This window comes from Platichthys flesus, chromosome 14, assembly GCF_949316205.1.
Source record: "Platichthys flesus chromosome 14, fPlaFle2.1, whole genome shotgun sequence".
Classification (NCBI taxonomy): domain Eukaryota; kingdom Metazoa; phylum Chordata; class Actinopteri; order Pleuronectiformes; family Pleuronectidae; genus Platichthys; species Platichthys flesus.
In genome coordinates, this window is record NC_084958.1 from 17,893,412 (window position 1) to 17,911,722 (window position 18,311).

The 18,311-nt window shown below is 39.2% G+C and overlaps 3 protein-coding genes across 5 annotated transcripts; all 3 read left to right on the plus strand.

Moving 5' to 3' along the window:
• Positions 1-244: 244 nt before the first annotated feature.
• Positions 245-10,005, plus strand: LOC133968687 (uncharacterized). Of its 3 annotated transcripts, XR_009924122.1 has the most exons (16): positions 245-355; positions 563-700; positions 1,071-1,222; positions 1,723-1,826; positions 1,932-2,118; positions 2,798-2,926; positions 3,056-3,199; positions 3,416-3,551; positions 4,250-4,400; positions 4,619-4,755; positions 4,844-4,955; positions 5,763-5,826; positions 5,960-6,150; positions 6,267-6,412; positions 6,723-6,841; positions 7,123-7,244. XR_009924122.1 is itself a non-coding variant. In XM_062404861.1 (10 exons), the coding sequence occupies exons 2-10, from the start codon at positions 6,730-6,732 to the stop codon at positions 9,486-9,488; spliced, it is 1,095 nt and encodes a 364-aa protein (XP_062260845.1). In that variant the 5' UTR covers positions 6,292-6,412; positions 6,723-6,729; the 3' UTR covers positions 9,489-10,005. The 3 variants fall into 3 exon arrangements, 1 of the variants encoding a protein (XP_062260845.1); XR_009924123.1 differs by lacking the exons at positions 245-355; positions 563-700; positions 1,071-1,222; positions 1,723-1,826 and having other exon boundaries at positions 1,978-2,926; XM_062404861.1 differs by lacking the exons at positions 245-355; positions 563-700; positions 1,071-1,222; ... (8 more) ...; positions 5,763-5,826; positions 5,960-6,150 and adding exons at positions 7,337-7,434; positions 7,804-7,940; positions 8,148-8,272; ... (2 more) ...; positions 8,902-9,038; positions 9,374-10,005 and having other exon boundaries at positions 6,292-6,412.
• A 727-nt stretch (positions 10,006-10,732) lies between these two features.
• LOC133968886 (protein THEM6-like) lies at positions 10,733-13,157 on the plus strand. The gene is made up of 3 exons (XM_062405127.1): positions 10,733-10,889; positions 12,011-12,516; positions 12,609-13,157. The coding sequence occupies exons 2-3, from the start codon at positions 12,013-12,015 to the stop codon at positions 12,714-12,716; spliced, it is 612 nt and encodes a 203-aa protein (XP_062261111.1). The 5' UTR covers positions 10,733-10,889; positions 12,011-12,012; the 3' UTR covers positions 12,717-13,157.
• Positions 13,158-14,109: 952 nt separating this feature from the next.
• On the plus strand, positions 14,110-17,443 carry LOC133967966 (protein THEM6-like). The gene is made up of 3 exons (XM_062403703.1): positions 14,110-14,196; positions 15,792-16,296; positions 17,101-17,443. Exons 2-3 carry the CDS (start codon positions 15,796-15,798, stop codon positions 17,206-17,208), a joined length of 609 nt encoding a protein of 202 aa, XP_062259687.1. The 5' UTR covers positions 14,110-14,196; positions 15,792-15,795; the 3' UTR covers positions 17,209-17,443.
• The last annotated feature ends 868 nt before the right edge of the window (positions 17,444-18,311 follow it).

Here is an 18,311-nt window from a genome sequence, read left to right on the forward strand (position 1 = left end):
CACACAATAACCTTGGTTGGCTGCAGCAATAGACTTATGTACATCACATGTATATGGCCCAAACAAGGAAAGAAAACAAATTGTTGGAAATGTAAGAAGGCCTCAGACAGCTGTGTAAGATAAATACTGTAACATGTGTAAGACTTTTTGAAAGTTGCAGGGGAAAATGTTTTCTCTATTTTTACAGGTTTGAGTCGCGTGGAAAATAATCGTTTTGTGGCGTTGAAAAACAACATTGAAAGACCCCAAGCTTCTAATAGCCAAGTTCAAACTGTGGCATCTGTGCAAAAACCAAGGGAGGCATTCTTCCTTTAGTACAAGTACCCTAAATGTCCTAAACCAAAACGTATTACAGGTAAGAGGAACAAACCTTGTAATGCATTTTTATTATTTGTATTATTTATTTTGTTAATTTCATTTACTTATCTACAGTGTACAGTATAGGCACAACTTACTTACAACTGTTTTGTGATTTTGAGCAGAGAGCTGCTTCCAAGCCTAGTCCTGAATAGGCCACTCTAAAGCAGCACAATTTAATAGTTTTTTACATTTTTTTATTCAGATATGGGTCCAACTCAAAACACTGTTGAAGATCTCATGTTGAGGATCTGTCATCTTGAAAACGTGGGCAGCAACACAGGAGTCTGTCTCTACACGATTGACGGGATGCCCTTGACAGATGATCCTTTCTTCAACACGTGTGAGCAGCCATTTTACATTTGAAGTAGCTAGGTGACAGGGTGGTGTACCTCAATTTCTTTTGATCAGATTGAAAACTTTCTGTTATGTTCTGTGTACAAACATACAGTGTGGAAACTGCTTACAGTGATCACGTTTTTACAAACTAAACCGATCACTATAAGGGGTTATTTACTGTAACCGCATTACGCAGCATCTGCATGGTAGTCCCAGCACTTCAGGGTAAATACTTACACACTACTTTTTTCTCTCTCTCTCTCTCTGTCTCTCTCGCTCTCTCATTTGGGGTCAAACAAGTAGAACCACAGTGCAGGACACAAGAAAACTTGTACTGTGCTTCAGTACAATCTTTTTATTGTCTCTTCTTACAGGGTCTCTGAAAGAGAGATACATTCAAAGTGGAGATATGATCTATGCCATTTTTACACCAAAGGAAAACCTGAAATATGCTCCTCAGACACTCAGAGGGGAGTTTGTCAAAACACCTGGAGAGGAGGTTATCCGATGCCACATCATGCTCAGGGTGCGTCTTGCTTGTGATACAAGTAATTTTAAGTGATATTCTTAAAGAAATTACTAAGTGATTTGATAATGAAACACTAGTCAACTCAATCACTAACCATAGCTCAGTTTAAGGTTATGATTGCTGGTGCCAGATGGGCTGGTGCTTGATAGGTCAGAGGACAACCAAAAGAACACATAGAAATACATTAGGTTCCATATTTTCTCTGGAAAATGGAAAATTACTTCTGTTGTAATTAACACTCCGAAATAGGACATGGTGATAATGTAAACAAGTTTGAGTGTACATGAAATTATTAACTTAAAGTAGATTTGGTGTTAATTTACTCTAAAACAATGTTATGTGTAAGTCAGAAAAGCAAATGTCCCAGGTGACAAACCAAGCAACCCCCCCCCCCCTTCCTTCATCAATTTAATCAATGTAATATCAATAACATATAGGGTTTATAAATTGAATGGAGTTGAATCTGTATTTTGCATATGTTTTGTTGACTTGTTTAGGGAGATTTCGACGTGATGGTGAACTTAAAAAACGACACCATAACCAGTCTTAGACTCAAGTTGGCAAATGCAAGTGGAATTCCAGCACACGTCCTTCAATACAAGTAATTCAGAATTACCTCCATAACCATTGAAGTGTTTCTTTTATCGTGAAGAACTTGGTACTCAGGCACTACCTCTGTTCTCTGTTGTGCTTATTTTACTTGCAGAGGTCAACGTGACGGATGTGACAAACTGGAAAGCTGTGGAATCTCTGAGGGGTCAACTGTTGCCTTCTCTTTATACACAGATGATGAGATGTCATTCAATGATTCTTTCTTCATTAATGATGTTGTGCCTTCAGTCCAGCAAACCAAGAAAGGAATCAGTGTGTTCCTGTCCTCACTTTACGTTGTTGTAAGCAGTGTTGATATTATATTGTTTCCATGCTCCTGCTATCATGACCGTCTTTACTTTAGTATCGATTGCCCTGTTCAGACCTGGTGTTAACGTCCATCCTGGGGGATCACAAGTCACATCTCTTAGTACGTGTATCCACACCTGACATTCAAATAGATCCTGAATGGGTCTCCTTTGACCGCTTGGGATCGGAACTGGCAAATATATAATTTGTGTCACGAAGAGCAAATTCTTTAGTTTTAACCCGGTCTGAGTTTACAGATGTGCCTGTATGTCAATAAATGTGTACAAACAGCAAAAAAGGACCAGTCGCAAAACCACCTCCAAATGTGGACTAAGCGACCAGATTTTGGGACTCATTCAGGATGTGTGAGTTCAGACCTGTATCACTAACACCCTAAAGATGGATGTTGATAATCTTATTTTGGTACACAGACACACACACCTCCTTCTACAACAAAGTGGAGGCTATTGGCTGACCCTGAATAGTCCATAAAAAACAGCTGATAATCAAATCAGGAGGTTGCTCTAGATTTGGCACGTTGCCTTTGTCCTAAATTAATTCAAACTAATCTGAAAGGTTGGCTTATCTAACAATACTGATGGTTCATTTTGTAGGTTCCTTCTCCAATGTTCTTCACACTGATTTTAAGTGCATCTGTTTTTTAACTTTTAGAAAAGGTATCATCCAACAATACAAAATAAATTGATTGGCTACATCCGGAGACTGACTGGATGTAACCCTCTTGCCCAAAGTTTGCATCAGCTACTCAGCAGGAATGAAAGGATGACAAGGAATCAAAAGGTATGACAGTAAACAGTATGAGGCGGTATTGTTTTAGCAATAACAAAATTGTACTTGGTTTTGTACCTAAAGTCAATATTTTGAAATGTAATCCTGATTACTTCACACATACTTGTTGCATTGCTGCAGATTTCAATAGTTGAAGGCTTGTACGTGCTCTTCAGAGAGCTTTTGCCCCAACTTGGCTTGGAACGAGGGGAGAAAGTCATCAAGGACGTGCATGTCTTTGAGAATTCATTGTTCTGCTGGGCACATCTCATCTCAAGATCACAGGTATGATGATTGTGGGGTTTGAGGTAACTGGGCTTCTGTAATTTCTAATTGAAACTTTATATATTTTGTGTAGATATCAATATCTTTTTACACAATCGGGGAGGTTGAGATTATCCTGAGCTTTTGGTTGTTACTGTACTGTACTTGATTGTATTCCCCAATGTGTCCTAAATCGGATTCCCAGGTAATCACTAATGTGTTTTCCTATTTGAATAGCAACAAATATCAGACTTTGAGAACTACGCAGAAGTCTCGCTCACATCTCAAGACAACAAACGTTTCCGTGAACCAGTGAGAGTGCCTGGAGTGCCAGTTGCCTTTGAACGAGCATTCATTCTCCAGAAAATCAAAGGTAAAACTGAAATATATAAATTATTCCTTGGGATACTGGTGATAATAAAAAGTTTAAAGCACTCAAGTGCCATCATTTATTGGTTCCTTCTTAGCCCATGCCACATCTTTTCATTAAGTCTTGTGGAAATCAGTAATGTGGTTTTTGCCTCATCCTGCTGACAACAAACATGCCAGGGTGAAAACAGTAAAAACTATGAAAAGTCATAATACCACCAAACTATTGTAACTGCAGTACATTTAAGTTTCTGTTTGTCTGTCCCATCCTCTGAATGCAATATCTCAAGAATGCCTTGAGATATCGCATTCATGAGTATGAAAACTTTCACTTGAACTTGGATTTCATCTAGGTAGCCAAAGGTCATAATGGCCTCACAAAGTATGTTTATGTTGTTCTTGACAGAATATCTTAAAACTTGGTAAAAACTTCCACTTGCACTCAAAGATGAACTGATTAGATTTTGGTGCCTGTGGGTCAAAGGGCAAAGTCACAGAGACCTCATGTTACTGTGAATGTGACATGTTAGGACAGCCCATAGGGAATTACATTACATCTGGCACAATTCACTTGGACTCACTGCGAAATTGATTTCATTGATATGGTCGAAGGTCAAGGTCACGGTGGCTTCAAAAAACTTGCTTATTGAAAGCATGTGTTTTATTTTTTGCTTGATTTCATGTTCTGTCTTTGTTTATTAGATGGGGTGAAAATCCCAAACTGCACAGAAGAGATTTTGCGAGAGACCTCATTACAGAGAGCCACTGACATTGAGAAAATCCTGCTCAGCTTGCCTCCCCTCATCAAGACCTATCATCTCTGGATTAGTAATGAAAAGATAACCGGTCAGAAGTATGTACCATCAAGTTTTACTTTCCATTAAACTACTGAAATTAAACTTTATTTTATTTTTGTTCATTTTGTATTTTTATACATATAAATACTAACTGGAAAGCCTCCTATTAAGTATTTCAGTGCTTTGTTTTTAAAATACATTTAAAAAATGTTTTAGTTAAGACATATGGTTATGCTTCATTCTTTAATCTCTACAATAAGCAATCACATGACAGCTTTCAGGTCCATGAACAGTTGACTTTTGGAGAAATGGTTGAAAGATTGAAGTCTTTCCCTCATCTCAATGTGACCCCACCCCTACATCTGAAGAAGCTTGGAGAGAATAAGGTCTGCCTTGTTCTGCTGAGTGAAGGTACCCAATTAAATCAGTCTGTAGCACCCTCCCTTCAGCATGTTTCAAAAAGGTTTCATGCTCTTGATGTGCTTCTTTCTCTTTGCAGATAACCTTGGTGTTTATCTTTATAAAAGCAAAGGATCCACAGATATGATCATGGTGCACAACTGTCTGGATGGCAAGAGCATTGAAGTGGATGTGAATGTACTGGCGGCCAAGTAAGCATCCGAATTACAGTGCATAAAAACAACCATAATGAAATCAGTATGCAATATTCATTTAGCTGACGCTTTTTATCCAAAGAGACTTACAATAAGCATTCAACCATGAGGGTACCAACACAGAATAACAATAATCTTGAAAGTACAATTTCTTCAAAAATGCATATCTAAAAGTGCTTTAAGTAAGTGCCATTTAAGTGCTACTAAATTGTTAGTTTACATTTTTATTCAAGGTTTACTTATATTTTTTTGGGTAATCTGTCCATCCCATTCCTGTGAACTCAATATGTCAAGAATGCCTTGAGGGAATTTCCTAAAATTTTCCTCAAACATTCACTCAAAGATGAACAGATTCGATTTTGGTGCCTGGACATCAACGGTCAAGGTCACAGTGACCTCAAACATTTTTTCTGCCTCTTCAATGTGATATCTCAAACTTTTGATCAGTTGTCACTTGGACTCAATGATGAAGTGATTGTGTTTCAGTTGTCAAAGGCAAAGTCTATTGGGACCTATTATATGAATCTGTAAAAAGAGTATGTAAAAATATACAAAGGAACTACACTGGTTGGTGGAGGCATACGTGCTGTAATTCTAGTCCTTTAAGATAACACAACATGAGTTTCTAATTGACTTATACATTGCAGCTTCCAAAACCTTTCACAACACTTCATTGCTGTATATTTAAATCAACTGTCATCCAAAGTATTAGTATTTCTGTCTATCCTGTATGAAACTGACAATCTAAATGTAAAAATGTTTAACCCCCTTTTTTATTTTTACTTTTTTGGACATCGAACACAGCACTGGTGACCATAGAGAAGATGGATCATTTGTCACAACTAGGACTCCAAATGAAGCCATACTGGTATAACACTGCCTGGCTAAGTTTTGACTTAAAGGACACTGGAACAGAGAAAAATTCAAATTCACTTGAGACAATACAAAACACATTGTCAATATCTGTTTATTATGTGAATTTGTTTTGTTATTTTCATCAGGTCCTAATAGATACAAGCTCATCCATGGAAGAGGAGTGCTATGGAAATGCAGGGATAAAGAAAATGAATGCTGTGAAGGAGCTCTTCGACAACTTTGCATCAAGAAGCATGGCTTATGATTTCCATCATGTCATTGGTCTCGTGAGTTTTGACTCAATGGTGAAAACTCTGAAAACCTGGAAAAGTTCAAGGTAAAGAAATCAGAGGCAAAGGAGGGTTCTTTCTGGGAATAGTTGCATCTAATTTTTGATGTTGTGTACCCAGTAACAAAAGTTCAACGATTAAGAGTTTTTCTTTTCATTTGAAGGAGTTCATCCGTGTCCTTCAACCGAATGGATGCACTCTGCTGTATGATGCCCTACGACGCGGCTTGTCCGAGCTGGAAAAGGTCAAGACAAAGTTTCCAAAATGTCGACTTCGCATCATCTGCCTCACTGATGGAAATGATTCTGGGTAATAGTCCTTCTATGTTCTAATGTAATACACTACCACCTTTTACATATACTACAAAAATACATATGAAATGCTTACCATGCCTTTAGTTGAGCAGGCGTTGACTGATGCTAATTTGTAATTGCCAGGCAGCTAATAAGATTGTTGATTCTGTAATCTCTCATAGTTTCTGAATGGTTAGGGGCTAGGATCAACCATTCTAATACATGTATTTCACAGAATAACTTTTAAGTAAAGCTGTTCATAAATGTTGTCATCGGTTCATCTTATTGTCTTAAACTGTATACTGAACGTTTTCCTCTTCCCACAGATCCTCGATGGATCCAGTTGCCATTACAGCCAAGCTGTTAAAATCTGACATCGTTGTGGATTCAATCCTTCTTGGAAATGTGGAGAACAATATGCTCCATGGAATCAGCAATGCAACAGGCAGGCGTTCATACTCAGCTGAGTATTGTTGTCAAATCTATCTACAAATTACAAAAATTGGTCCGCCTGTGGCTCCCACTTCTCCAGAATCGTTCAAACTATCAGCTTGACGCTTGAGGGCCTGAGGAAGCCCTAAATTACAGACAGTCATCACCTCCTCAGTGAAGCCAACAATAATTAATAGTCACATTTTCTAAACCGCACACCACTGCAAGTCCTAGCTTTAACACTCAATCAGATATTCACTGCATCTTTATACCACACGTGCATTTTGCCTCCAGGCGGCTGCTGTTTCAAACCACAGACAACCAAAGAGGGTTTGAAGCTCTTCGAGATCGAGACAGTCCTGTCTTTGGATCAGAGGAAACCAAAGAAAAAACTTGATGCGTCGTCTGTCAGTGAGGTCAGTGGCAGTATGAAAAATACTCTTAATTAAACAAATCAACCTTGTCATTGTTTGTTCATTGATTTTAAACCTGTTATTCCCTGTTATAGCCTACTTTAATGAGTATCTTTGAAACCACCGGATATGATGAGTATCCAGATACATCCTTGCCAACCCAGCTAAGCAACAAAGTGACCGGGACAGAGAGGTGAGAGATGGACACAAACATCCTCTGGATACTAATAATAAAACTGATCAAGTGAAGATATTGTTACCTTTCTTGATTAGTATAATAAATACAAAACATAAAGATTGACCTGCTACAATCCTAGAACGGTGAAATATCCTAACCCCACTTTCCTAGAGCTGAAAAATGTATACATTTATAGTTTTGTCAAGTGAAATCAAATGCTTAACTAACTTGCACAGACACACTTTGTTGTTGATCATTTGCAAACAAAATGTAAACCAAAGCCTAACATGGCCCTCTGAACCTTGTGATATGTTAACATTAACAATGATGTAAGACTTTTTAAGATAGAAGCATTACGTTTGAAGTATTAATTCTTCAAAACAGTGCTTTGAAAAAGAAGCTTCGGGAGGCGAAGGATAAGCGCTTAATGGAAAAGGACAGACGTATCATGGAGGAGCTGAAGAGCCTGCACTGTGACCCTCATCCCTTCTTCAGAGTCTTCACATCAGAGTCAGACTTCGGTAGGTGGCGCTGTCTCTTGTTTGTTTCCACAAAGCAGGATATTTAACTGGCATATCTTGTGTTGATGTTGACCCTAATTTTGCTCATCAAAGCTAACATGTTAATTGCTGGACAGGATAATGTTCAGTCTGTAAAGTCATGAAGGGACCACCTATGATTCCAATGTAAAGTGAAGTATTTTTCTATAATTGTTTCTATCTCTTCAGCATTCTGGAGTATTCTCATGCAGGGCCCTCCTGACACGCCCTATGAGAAAGGAGTGTTTGAGCTGTACTGCCAGTTTGGTCCTGAATACCCAGTGAAGCCTCCACTTGTTCGATTTGTCACAAGAGTATCCTGCCAAAACACAAACAACTGAAAAGGGATTACAGGCTTCCACAGCATAGCTGTTTTCAGCTGTGGGTGTATGTGTGTGTGTGTGTGTGTGTGTTTGCGTGTCTCATTTTATGACGGCGATTGAAGTGATGTATACACTGTACACGTTTTGCTTGCAAGATTTCCTTAACAGGATGGCAGGTGTACCATTGCAACATCAACAGCGTGGGCCGCATCTGCCACAGCATTTTTGACCGCAGCTACAATGCTCACATTACCATCAGAGACATCTTTGATGCTGTGTATGGACTGCTCATCATCCCTGAGCCTGATGATCCACTGGACAGGTGAGTTATTCAAATTGATAAACTAGAAAGGTGCTCAGAGATTTGAGGTAACTGATGTGATATCGAACGTCTTTTTGAAGCATTTTGGCTGAAGAGTTCCTGACGAACCGTGAGAAGTATCTGCTGGAAGCAAAGAAATACACTGAGCTTAATGCAGGAAAGTCGCTGGATGACATGGAGAAGGTGAGAGAACTAAGATATTCAAAGTTTTGGAGTATTCCTACTTTTCATATAACATCAACATACATGGTTTCTTGACACACTCTTTAATGTCTTGTCTCTTTCTTTTATTCGAAAGAAATTGGTGAATCATGTGCAGCAGTTCATACCCCAACATCTAATCTGTCCACTCACCAAGAAGATGTTTATTGATCCCGTGAAAACTGTGTACGGCACCGTGTATGAACGCATAGCCATCGAGGAACACCTCAAACGGTGAGTTAATCTACTACTGATGGCAATAGTTACCTGCACCAATGTTTTCAATCGTGTGTTTGTTTATTGGTTGGTTTGGTTGGTTTTATCACTACTGAGTGATATTCTAGTTAAAAGTGAGCAATAGCTACTAACAGGAATCATAACCACTTTATCAACATTATGTTTTTAAAGGAGCCCAACTGATTGCTTTTTGCGTTTTTTAATCTATTATATATTAATAAAATTTAGAACGACATAACTACCATCTCCCCACAATAAATCTCAACTCTCAATCTCTGCTGCTGTATTGCCATGTACTGTATTTTCACAGTTGATTGTACACACTCTTGCAGACACCAGTATGACCCGATGGCTGGCCCAGGACACGACCTTGATCTTTGCTACGTGAGAGCCGACTGGGACATGAAGAAAATGGTGATGGATCATCGATCTCGTCAAATTCAGTGAAACTGTCAATCATCATTATCACAGTAGTTCGACCTGTGTTGAATATACATGAGAACTTATTGATGATAGATTTTCACTCAAATTGTTCAGGACTTAAAAGGAAAAAAGGGTCGGTATGTGTGCACAAGATAATCTCTTAAAATCCCCTTAAAATGACCTGATAGAGTTTCTTATAAAGTTTTCAATAGTTTGAATTGACATAATTGGATAAGTGGTTGCAGTTCTAGAAACATATATACCAGACTAATAAATGTAATGTAGCTTCTAAGTGTTTCTTAGTGACTATAAAGTGAATCTTCAGTTGTTGCAGTTATAGTAATGTTGTTCTAACTAAGCATTTTATGGACAATCATAGTCATGTTATAGTTCCTCTGCTGTCAGATGTTTGTTCTCCAGTTTGCTAGTTGCTCCTATACTCTGTGACAATGCTGAAAATGTTACCTTTTAGAGTGGTGAATAAAAGTTTGTTAAGTTTGTCTCGATGGTGATTACACAACAATAAAACAAAGAAAAAGGACATGGCCTTTCTCCTTTTTTACAGTAAAGATATTTTCATTTAACTTTTATATACAGATATCTTAAGACATTTTAACATGCTACTTATGGTTCTCACAACCAGGATTTCTGTTAATACAAGTAGCGTGAACTCAGCAGAACTAATATGAACTGAAAAACGTTTACTGTTGGACCATCAATATCTAGTTTTAATACAATAATTGTAATATTTGTGTTGACACATGAAGCTTACTTTTGAATATTTTCAGTCCTGACTGATTTTAGAAGAAAAATGGGATTTTTTTGCAATATATCTAATATTTATAATACCCTTAAAGCAAAGACAAAATGAAGACCATTAAACCTTGACTTATAAAACCACTATTAGATCATTATCTGTGCATTAAAAGGTTTCCTGCAATAAACTCTGAAGTAATGGAGATTTACACTTTACATGACTTTTACTGGTAGATTATAATGGGTGAGTAAACAGCCAATCATAGCCAAGAATTTTGTCAACGTCACGTCCTGATAACAAGAAGAGACTCAGTCGCCTTCAGAACAAATGTCCTCATATTTAACACTTAAAAAAGAACACTCAGTAGACTCACTCGTGATCTGAAATGGCCAATGCTGGAATACATTTTATACAATAATAATCCTACTTTTTAAATTTTGTTTTTTATTGGATGTTGAAAACGCCAGTTCTTGATAAATATAATGGAATACATATTTATTTTGAAAACCGTATCCGGAAGAATACTGGTTAAACTTTACCCCGGTATGGAGAGTGAGCGGAGGAGTGTGTTCTGGTGTGTGTAGCTGTGGGGGATTGTATATGTGTGTGTCTCTGTGTGTGTGTGGACAGACTCCGCGAGTTCGACTAGAAACAGCAGGAATCCGCAGGTGAGAGTTCGTGGATTTAAGTATTCACTCTTAATTTCAGCTTGTTTACGTCAGTTACGTAAAGTCAGAGGGGAAACTGCAGCTCCAACAGGTGACTTCACTTCAGACCTGCGAATCACTTACGTCTGAAATTAAATGAACGAGGCATCGACTCCTGTCAAAGACCTTCTAGTTGATGTTTACCTCTCAAACTTTGTTCAGAGGTTTAAGCAGTTTGAACAGAGTTTGAACTAGAGCCTGATGATCCTGTAGAACCTGTTTATTCCTTCACGTGTGTTTTTTAAATAGATCCTGAAAAGTCACTGATACTCATCAGGTTGGTCTGGAGCGTCACTTCATGTTGGAAAGAATCAGCTCCAGAAAGAACCGCAGGATGCAAGTGGTTCAGAACTACTTCGTACTTTCTGTAAGAAATACTGACTTAAATACACCAAACAAAAATACTCCTGACGAGTATCACTGGTTTTGGTGAAACAACACAAACCTGACCACAAATATTAATCACCATGGTTTCATTTGCTACCACTGTCTTATATGCGGCTTTAAAGCTGTTACCTATATATTTAATAATAATACTACACTTTATTCATACAGCACCGTTCAGAAGACTGTTAGCTTTACAATTTTTAAATGAAAAATAAGAAACCCTTCTCAAAGCAATTTGAAGATAAAGAAGCAATATGGCACAGATACAGATTAAAAAAAGTTACAGATGAGGAAATATAATAAAAATCAATGATTAAAATAGATGATAAGAGCTGAACTAGGAGCGCACCTATAAACATGAGACTGTAAGAGAGAGCTGAAAGAGGAGAAGGAGTTTCTGGTGATAATTTATTTTTATTGAAGAAATGGAAAACATAAATACAAACAAATACAAAAAACTTGAATTAAGAATATATATGTTTTAATGTAATTTGAATACACACATTTTCTGCATCATTTATTCTACAAAACAGGTTTTCATATCGGCAAATAAAGAAAAAAACTCGGGTACCAATATGTCTGTGTACTTATTCCCATCAATAGGATGGAATATCATGAGAGTGGCACATAGATGACGTCCCTCACACATCCCAGTAACCCCACTGCTTCCTCTGCTGGTTTATGTCCTCTCACAGGGATGTGGTGGTTGCTCTGGGTGCTCGGCGCCCTGCTGGCTCTCTTCAGCAGCCTGGATGTGTGGTACTTCCTGCGAGCGGCGGCTGTGATCGCCCGGGCCTGGTTCCAGCCCACGATCTGGGACGTCACAGCTGAGCAGGTGCTGACAGGCCGGGTCACTTCCAATGACATCGACATGTGCCACATGAACAATGCTCGCTACCTCCGCGAGTGCGACTTCGCCCGCTTCTCTCTCTACACGCGCAACGGCGTGTTCAAGGCCGTGCGAGCCCTCAGAGCTTCGATGGTGGTGGGGGCCACCACCATCCGCTACCGAAGGGCTCTGTGTATCGGTGAGGGCTACGAGCTGCGGAGTCGGATCGTTACTTGGGACGACAAAGCCTTTTTCCTGGAGCAGAGGTTTGTGTCAAAGAAAGACGGCCTGGTGTGTGCCGCCATGTACTGCAAGCAGAGTGTGATCCGCTGCAGCCCCGACAAGATCATGCAGCATCTTTGCAAGAGGAAGGTAGGGGAGGAGGCCTCAATACAAATGCAAACTGAACACTGGTAATGTTTGAATCAATCTTTTGCTCATTGAAGGATGTCTGCTCGTTGCAGGTGCAGTGCCCTGAGTTTCCAGAGGACCTTCAACACTGGGTCAACTTCATCACAGCCAGCAGCCAGGCCCTCAGGGCAGAGAGCGGACTGGAGGACAAGAACAAATAAAGCTGTGAACAGATTGGTGTTCTGTGGGGCAGCTTATAAACAGGATTCAAAGTCTTCCGAGAGAAATAATTGCTGCTGTTGGCTACTTGACTGTAACACGCTTGTGCCTACTTCACTCTTAATATAGAGCTTGACAACACTAAAAGAAACAAGTTACCTCTAAAGAGAAGTAACATGAGTATATGTATTCATGTACCATATTAGCATTAAAAGCCATAGAAGCATTCAAACTAGTTAGAACTCCCACTGGTCCACGTTTATGATCTCACTATACACTTAGGTGCAGACTTCCTCACCCACTTTCAGTGAGAAACAAGACAGGGTTTAGATTGAGTTTTTTTCTGTACAGCAAAATAAATAACGGTACAAATCTGAAATTGATTCAATACAACTGTTGTGAATTTTTACAAAATAAAGTTGTTGAGTAACAATCAAATCAAAGTCGGTGTCACTCTGTGCCATGTAGAAACCAGGTGTACAGCAATTTATCTTTTAAACCGATTCTACAAGAGCAATAAAAGGCATCACATTAACAGTAGCTGAAGAATAAATGAACAGTGAGCTATAATAGGCAGTGAGTCAGGTTGAATATAGCTATCAGTATTTTCCTGCTAACTGGTATAAAGAAAGGCTGACACTTTCAGCCACTGGCAGGAGGAATACTACAGACTGAGCTGTTCACGTACTGTACGTATATAAAACGTCACTTTTCATTGTGCCTATGTGTAACTATCCCAGTTGCTATTTGTCCAAACTCAAGCTGACACTGATGCATCATGGGGATGTGATGTATTCAGTAAAACAAATCCATCACACAAACTGTAGTTCATTCATTCATTGCAAATAATCAAATACAGAACAAACAAAATCTATCAGGTTGATTCTTGTTTAAATCTTTTTATAGATTCTGTGAATATGTATGTTTTGTTGAGCCCTGTTAAAAGGAGAATATCTGTCAGTTTTGGACAGACAATGAAAGTATATCTGTTTCTATGTCTGTCTATCCTTCTGTCTTTGTGTGTCTGTATATCTGTCTGTGTGTCTATCCATCTATCTCTATAGCTGTCTGTCCATCTATCTGTTTGTCTGTCTGTCTATCTATCCCTCTATCTGGCTGTCTTCCTGTATATCTATCTGTCTGCCTACAGTTCCACCCAGTGGCTGATAAAAGGCAGGGAAACAAAATAAAATAAGATCTTTAGAATTTTGGGAGTATTAATATATATTAAGATTGAATACGTACTTAACAATTATTTTATAAATACCAGCAAATGAAAATATACCAAACAGTAATAATAATAACAGTTATAATTAAGATGAGACTGAGGATGATGATGACTTCGTAACCATGCCGACCCCGGCAACCAATGAGATTTCACGTCGTCACAGACCACCCGGAAGTCGCGCACCCTCATTCTACCGGTTTCTTCAAGTTGCAGCAGCCTCGCATCTCATGGTCGCTGTGAGTCTGGGGCGCACGGTAGGTTCCACCGCCACATCCACACACCCTGTCGTGTCCGTGGCCAGCGCCCGAATCCCCCGCGTCGATAGAAGCAGAATACTCGAACCCGGACGTGGTCTCGCCGAGGCCACGGTCCGCTCGCGGCTAGCGGCTAAGCTAGCAGATTTGCCTGTGACAGCAGGTTGAATGGAGCAGCGCTAGCTCCGCGGTCCTCAAGGTTGAAGTGAATCCTCACACAGGGCTGATGCTTCCGGGGTTTTTCACCCATAATATTCGGTTTGGAAGCGAATCCTCGTGTTTTTATTCGCATCTACATCATCATTGATTCATTGATTTAATATTTTTAGGTCGTGAATTTAGAAACAGAAGCGAGGAGTTCCTATGACAAGGCAAAGTAAAGTTTATTCAGGATAACAAGGGGATGTAGAGTAATCTACATACGATGTACATGGGATTAGCATAATAGATGGTTTACTGAATGGGCCTAAATTGTAATGACACACAAAGATAACATTTATAATACAACCACAGAGAGACACACACACATGGCTGTTGAGATGCTTAACATGAAGAGACAGACACAGGACTCTAAAGATGGACAACATTAGGTCACAGTGAAGCAGGACATGTCCATAAGAGAGAGAACATGTTTACAGAGTGATACAAGAGCAAGATGTCACGAGGAGAAACAAATCAACTGCAAACAACATGGCTGCACGGTTTGTAGTCACTGTGTCCTGCTCCAGGAACCAGAGGGCTTCATTAAGCCATAATAGACAAACAAATAAGATAAATTAGGTTCTGACATATTAAACTGTAGATCAAACCTTTTACTACAGTGCAAGATATTATTAAAATCTATCAATTCTCAGTAACTCAGACCTTGTTTTCTAGAAGTTGCCTCCACATATATGATTGCTTTAGTTCCGACTGTGGGAACAGAAATGCGACCGTCCATCCTGTCGAGCAGTGAGACGGCAGCTGGGTCAATAGCTTAGCTGCCGTACTTTTTCTTGTTGACTCTGTTTGCACACGTTGGGCTTTCATAGGTTCAGTATGATTGCGAACTTGCATCCTCGAATGTATGTAGTTTCGCTGTATTGTGTTTGCCTTTCGTTATATTAAGTTATTTTCTACTTGGTTTTATTTGAATGTATTTATTGCCCCCTTTGCACTGCTGTGCTGACCTGGCTTTTTGGTCCACCACGTCGTTTCACAGTTGACTCTGTGTTAACTTACATATAACAAGTTCAACTTCATTATATGAGCTGTTTAGACAGTTCATAACTGAGCAGCATACCTGAACATGTATTTTGGCCGCAAAACATCCAGTAGCAGTCGCAGCCTCATCAACTCTTCGGTCAAAAGATGTAAATAAAGCGTAATGTAATGTGATCCACTTTGAATACTTTGATCACAAGCTATGCAAACCCCCAAGACACACCCACAACTCCAGCTTGATCATGGAGAACATAGTCTATCACCTCAGCATCAGAGGATAAAGAAAAATCTAAAGCATATCAATAAGTATATACTGTTATAAAGCATTGATTTGTCAAAGTTTATATGTTGACCCTCAGGTCTGTTTATAGTTTATATCTGTCTTGTTTCAGAGAGATGATGCTGCTGGTGTTTGGAGCCCTCCTCCTGCTCTTCTGTACTCTGGATGTATGGTACTTCCTGCGCGGGGTCAAGGTCTTTATACAGGCATGGTTCCAGCCCAGAATATGGGACATTCTAGCAGAGCAAAGCATTGATGGCATGGTCCTTCCGCATGACTTGGACTACATGGGCCACATGAACAACTCTCGATACCTGAGGGAGTGCGACTTTGCTCGCTTTCACCATTACATGCGAAACGGGCTGTTCATGGCCTCGTGCAGGATGGGGGCCAAAATGGTGGTAGGGGCTTCCACCATCCGGTACCGGCGCTCCTTGGCCTTCCGCGAGGCTTTTGAGATTCGGACCAAAGTATTGGGATGGGACGAGAAGGCCTTTTACTTGGAGCAGCGCTTCGTGTCCAAGAAAGACGGCTTTGTGTCTGCGGTCATGCTCTGCAGGCAGAATGTGGTGCGCTGCAGCCCGGAGAGTGTTATAGAATTTGTATGCAAAAGGAAGGTGAGTAAAGGCAGAAGATGGAGTAAAGTATCAGTAAACAGCTGTAGTTCTGCAACCAACCATATTTTTCTTAAATACTTTTGTTTGGTCTTTTATAGAAGTTTTCAAAATAGATAGTGGGTCTTCATATGGGGGCTTCAGTTAAATGCAGGGAAGGTTCTATGAATAGAAGTAAAACAATTACTGTAGTTATGTCAACCAAGGACTTACCTATTTAGAATTTCTGCTTGAAAAATCAATACAGTTCTGGTTTGGTCAACAAAATGTCAAAATGTTTGTTCATTAAGCCAAAAAGCTGACCCAGATAGAAATCCGATACAGTATCAATATTAGGAAGTAAAGATTTTCCAATACTGATACATTTGCTGATATATATATTAAAAAAACAATTAAAAAAAGAAATTGGCCATTTTTCCTATTCCTATTATAAGACAAAGAAATGTTATCGAGGCTTGATATTTCACAGTTTAATGAAGAAAATAAACATGATTTGTTTAAAGCAACATGTTTACATAAATGCAGTTCTGTTCTGAATTTTTTATCCTATAAAATTACAGTTTTCATATCAGTGAACATAAACATGGACACCGATATGTCTGTGATGGGCTAATATATGGGTCAGACTCTACTGTAAATGTGCTGTTTGATTTACGATCACTGAGGATTAAGAAAAAAATCCTAAAAACTGAAAAGGCTCTGCATCTTTCCATGAAAATCGAATTGTTTCCATTAAGTGTGCAAACGATAGACCTTTGTCTTCAGTCTCGATCAGCACTCAGCTAACGTTTCTGTGTGTGTGTGCAGATCGAGTGTCCCAAGTTTCCAGAGGACCTCCAGCACTGGATCAGCTTCATTACAGCCAGCAGCCAGGCCCTGAGAGCGGAGAGCGGACTGGAGGAGAAGAACAAGTGAAGCCACACCATGACACCATCACCCATCATGAGTGTAGACTCGCATATCATTTGCATTGCACGCACACATATACAGTAAACATCCATACACACATGCACACACACGGTTAAACATCATAGACAGTTTTACTTGACTTATAATATTCCACTGATTTGTTCTGGGTCAATCCTACCTGCTGTGTATTTTTGTAGGAAGTGAACCAAAAAGAAACTGCTGAATACGCAAAACTTGAACCGTAGGTTTTACATGTTTTAAAATGCACGTACGCACTGGGATCATAATTGAAGTTTCTCTCTGATAAAAGGGAAACAATAGCTTTATCCTTGCAGCTTTTTCAGTAGTGGACTGTGAGTAGACTGGCTTTAGAAATCATCGTTCTCATTTAGCAAACTCCTCTAACGTCAAATAAAGCATGTAGAGGAAAAGTTAATCTTCCGCTGACATAGATGCATGTTTCGAAAAAAACAGAATATATTTTTTGTGCCTGTTCCTTTCCATTAGTGGTAGTCTGCAGTTATGATTTCAGAGAAATATAACTTTTTATGAATAGCATACAGTATGCGTGAAGAAATGCTTGAATAGACATAATGTAACAGCAACTAGTTTAAATCTCCCCATCAGCACTTTGCACAAGATAATACAAGTGAGTAAACAAACTGTGTCTTTCTGGGTCAAATCGTCACACTTCTGGGCCGATCACAGAAACGTATGGATCTTTTTCAGATCTAAATTAAGAAAGATAAGAGCTAACGGATTCCAAACTTTTTGCATTCGCACCTGCATCATGAATTTGAATGTCGGGGGTTACAGACACTTGGATGACACCACAGAAAAGTGTTTGTGGAATCGAACAGTTCACGCACCCCTCCATCGGCCTAGTGGTGAGTAGACAGAGTCAATTTTCATCTTTGAGGGAGCTTTCCTAGGTCATAGGTTTGGTTCTCATATCGTTTCATGACTCTTTTCCAGCCTCGTATTTATCTTAACATGTCCACAATATAGAAACTCGCAGTATTATGAGTAATTATAACAATTCAAATGTATAAAGTCATCAAGACCTCCGCAAAGTTTGAGTTTTGAGTCGTTGCAGAGATATCGATTTC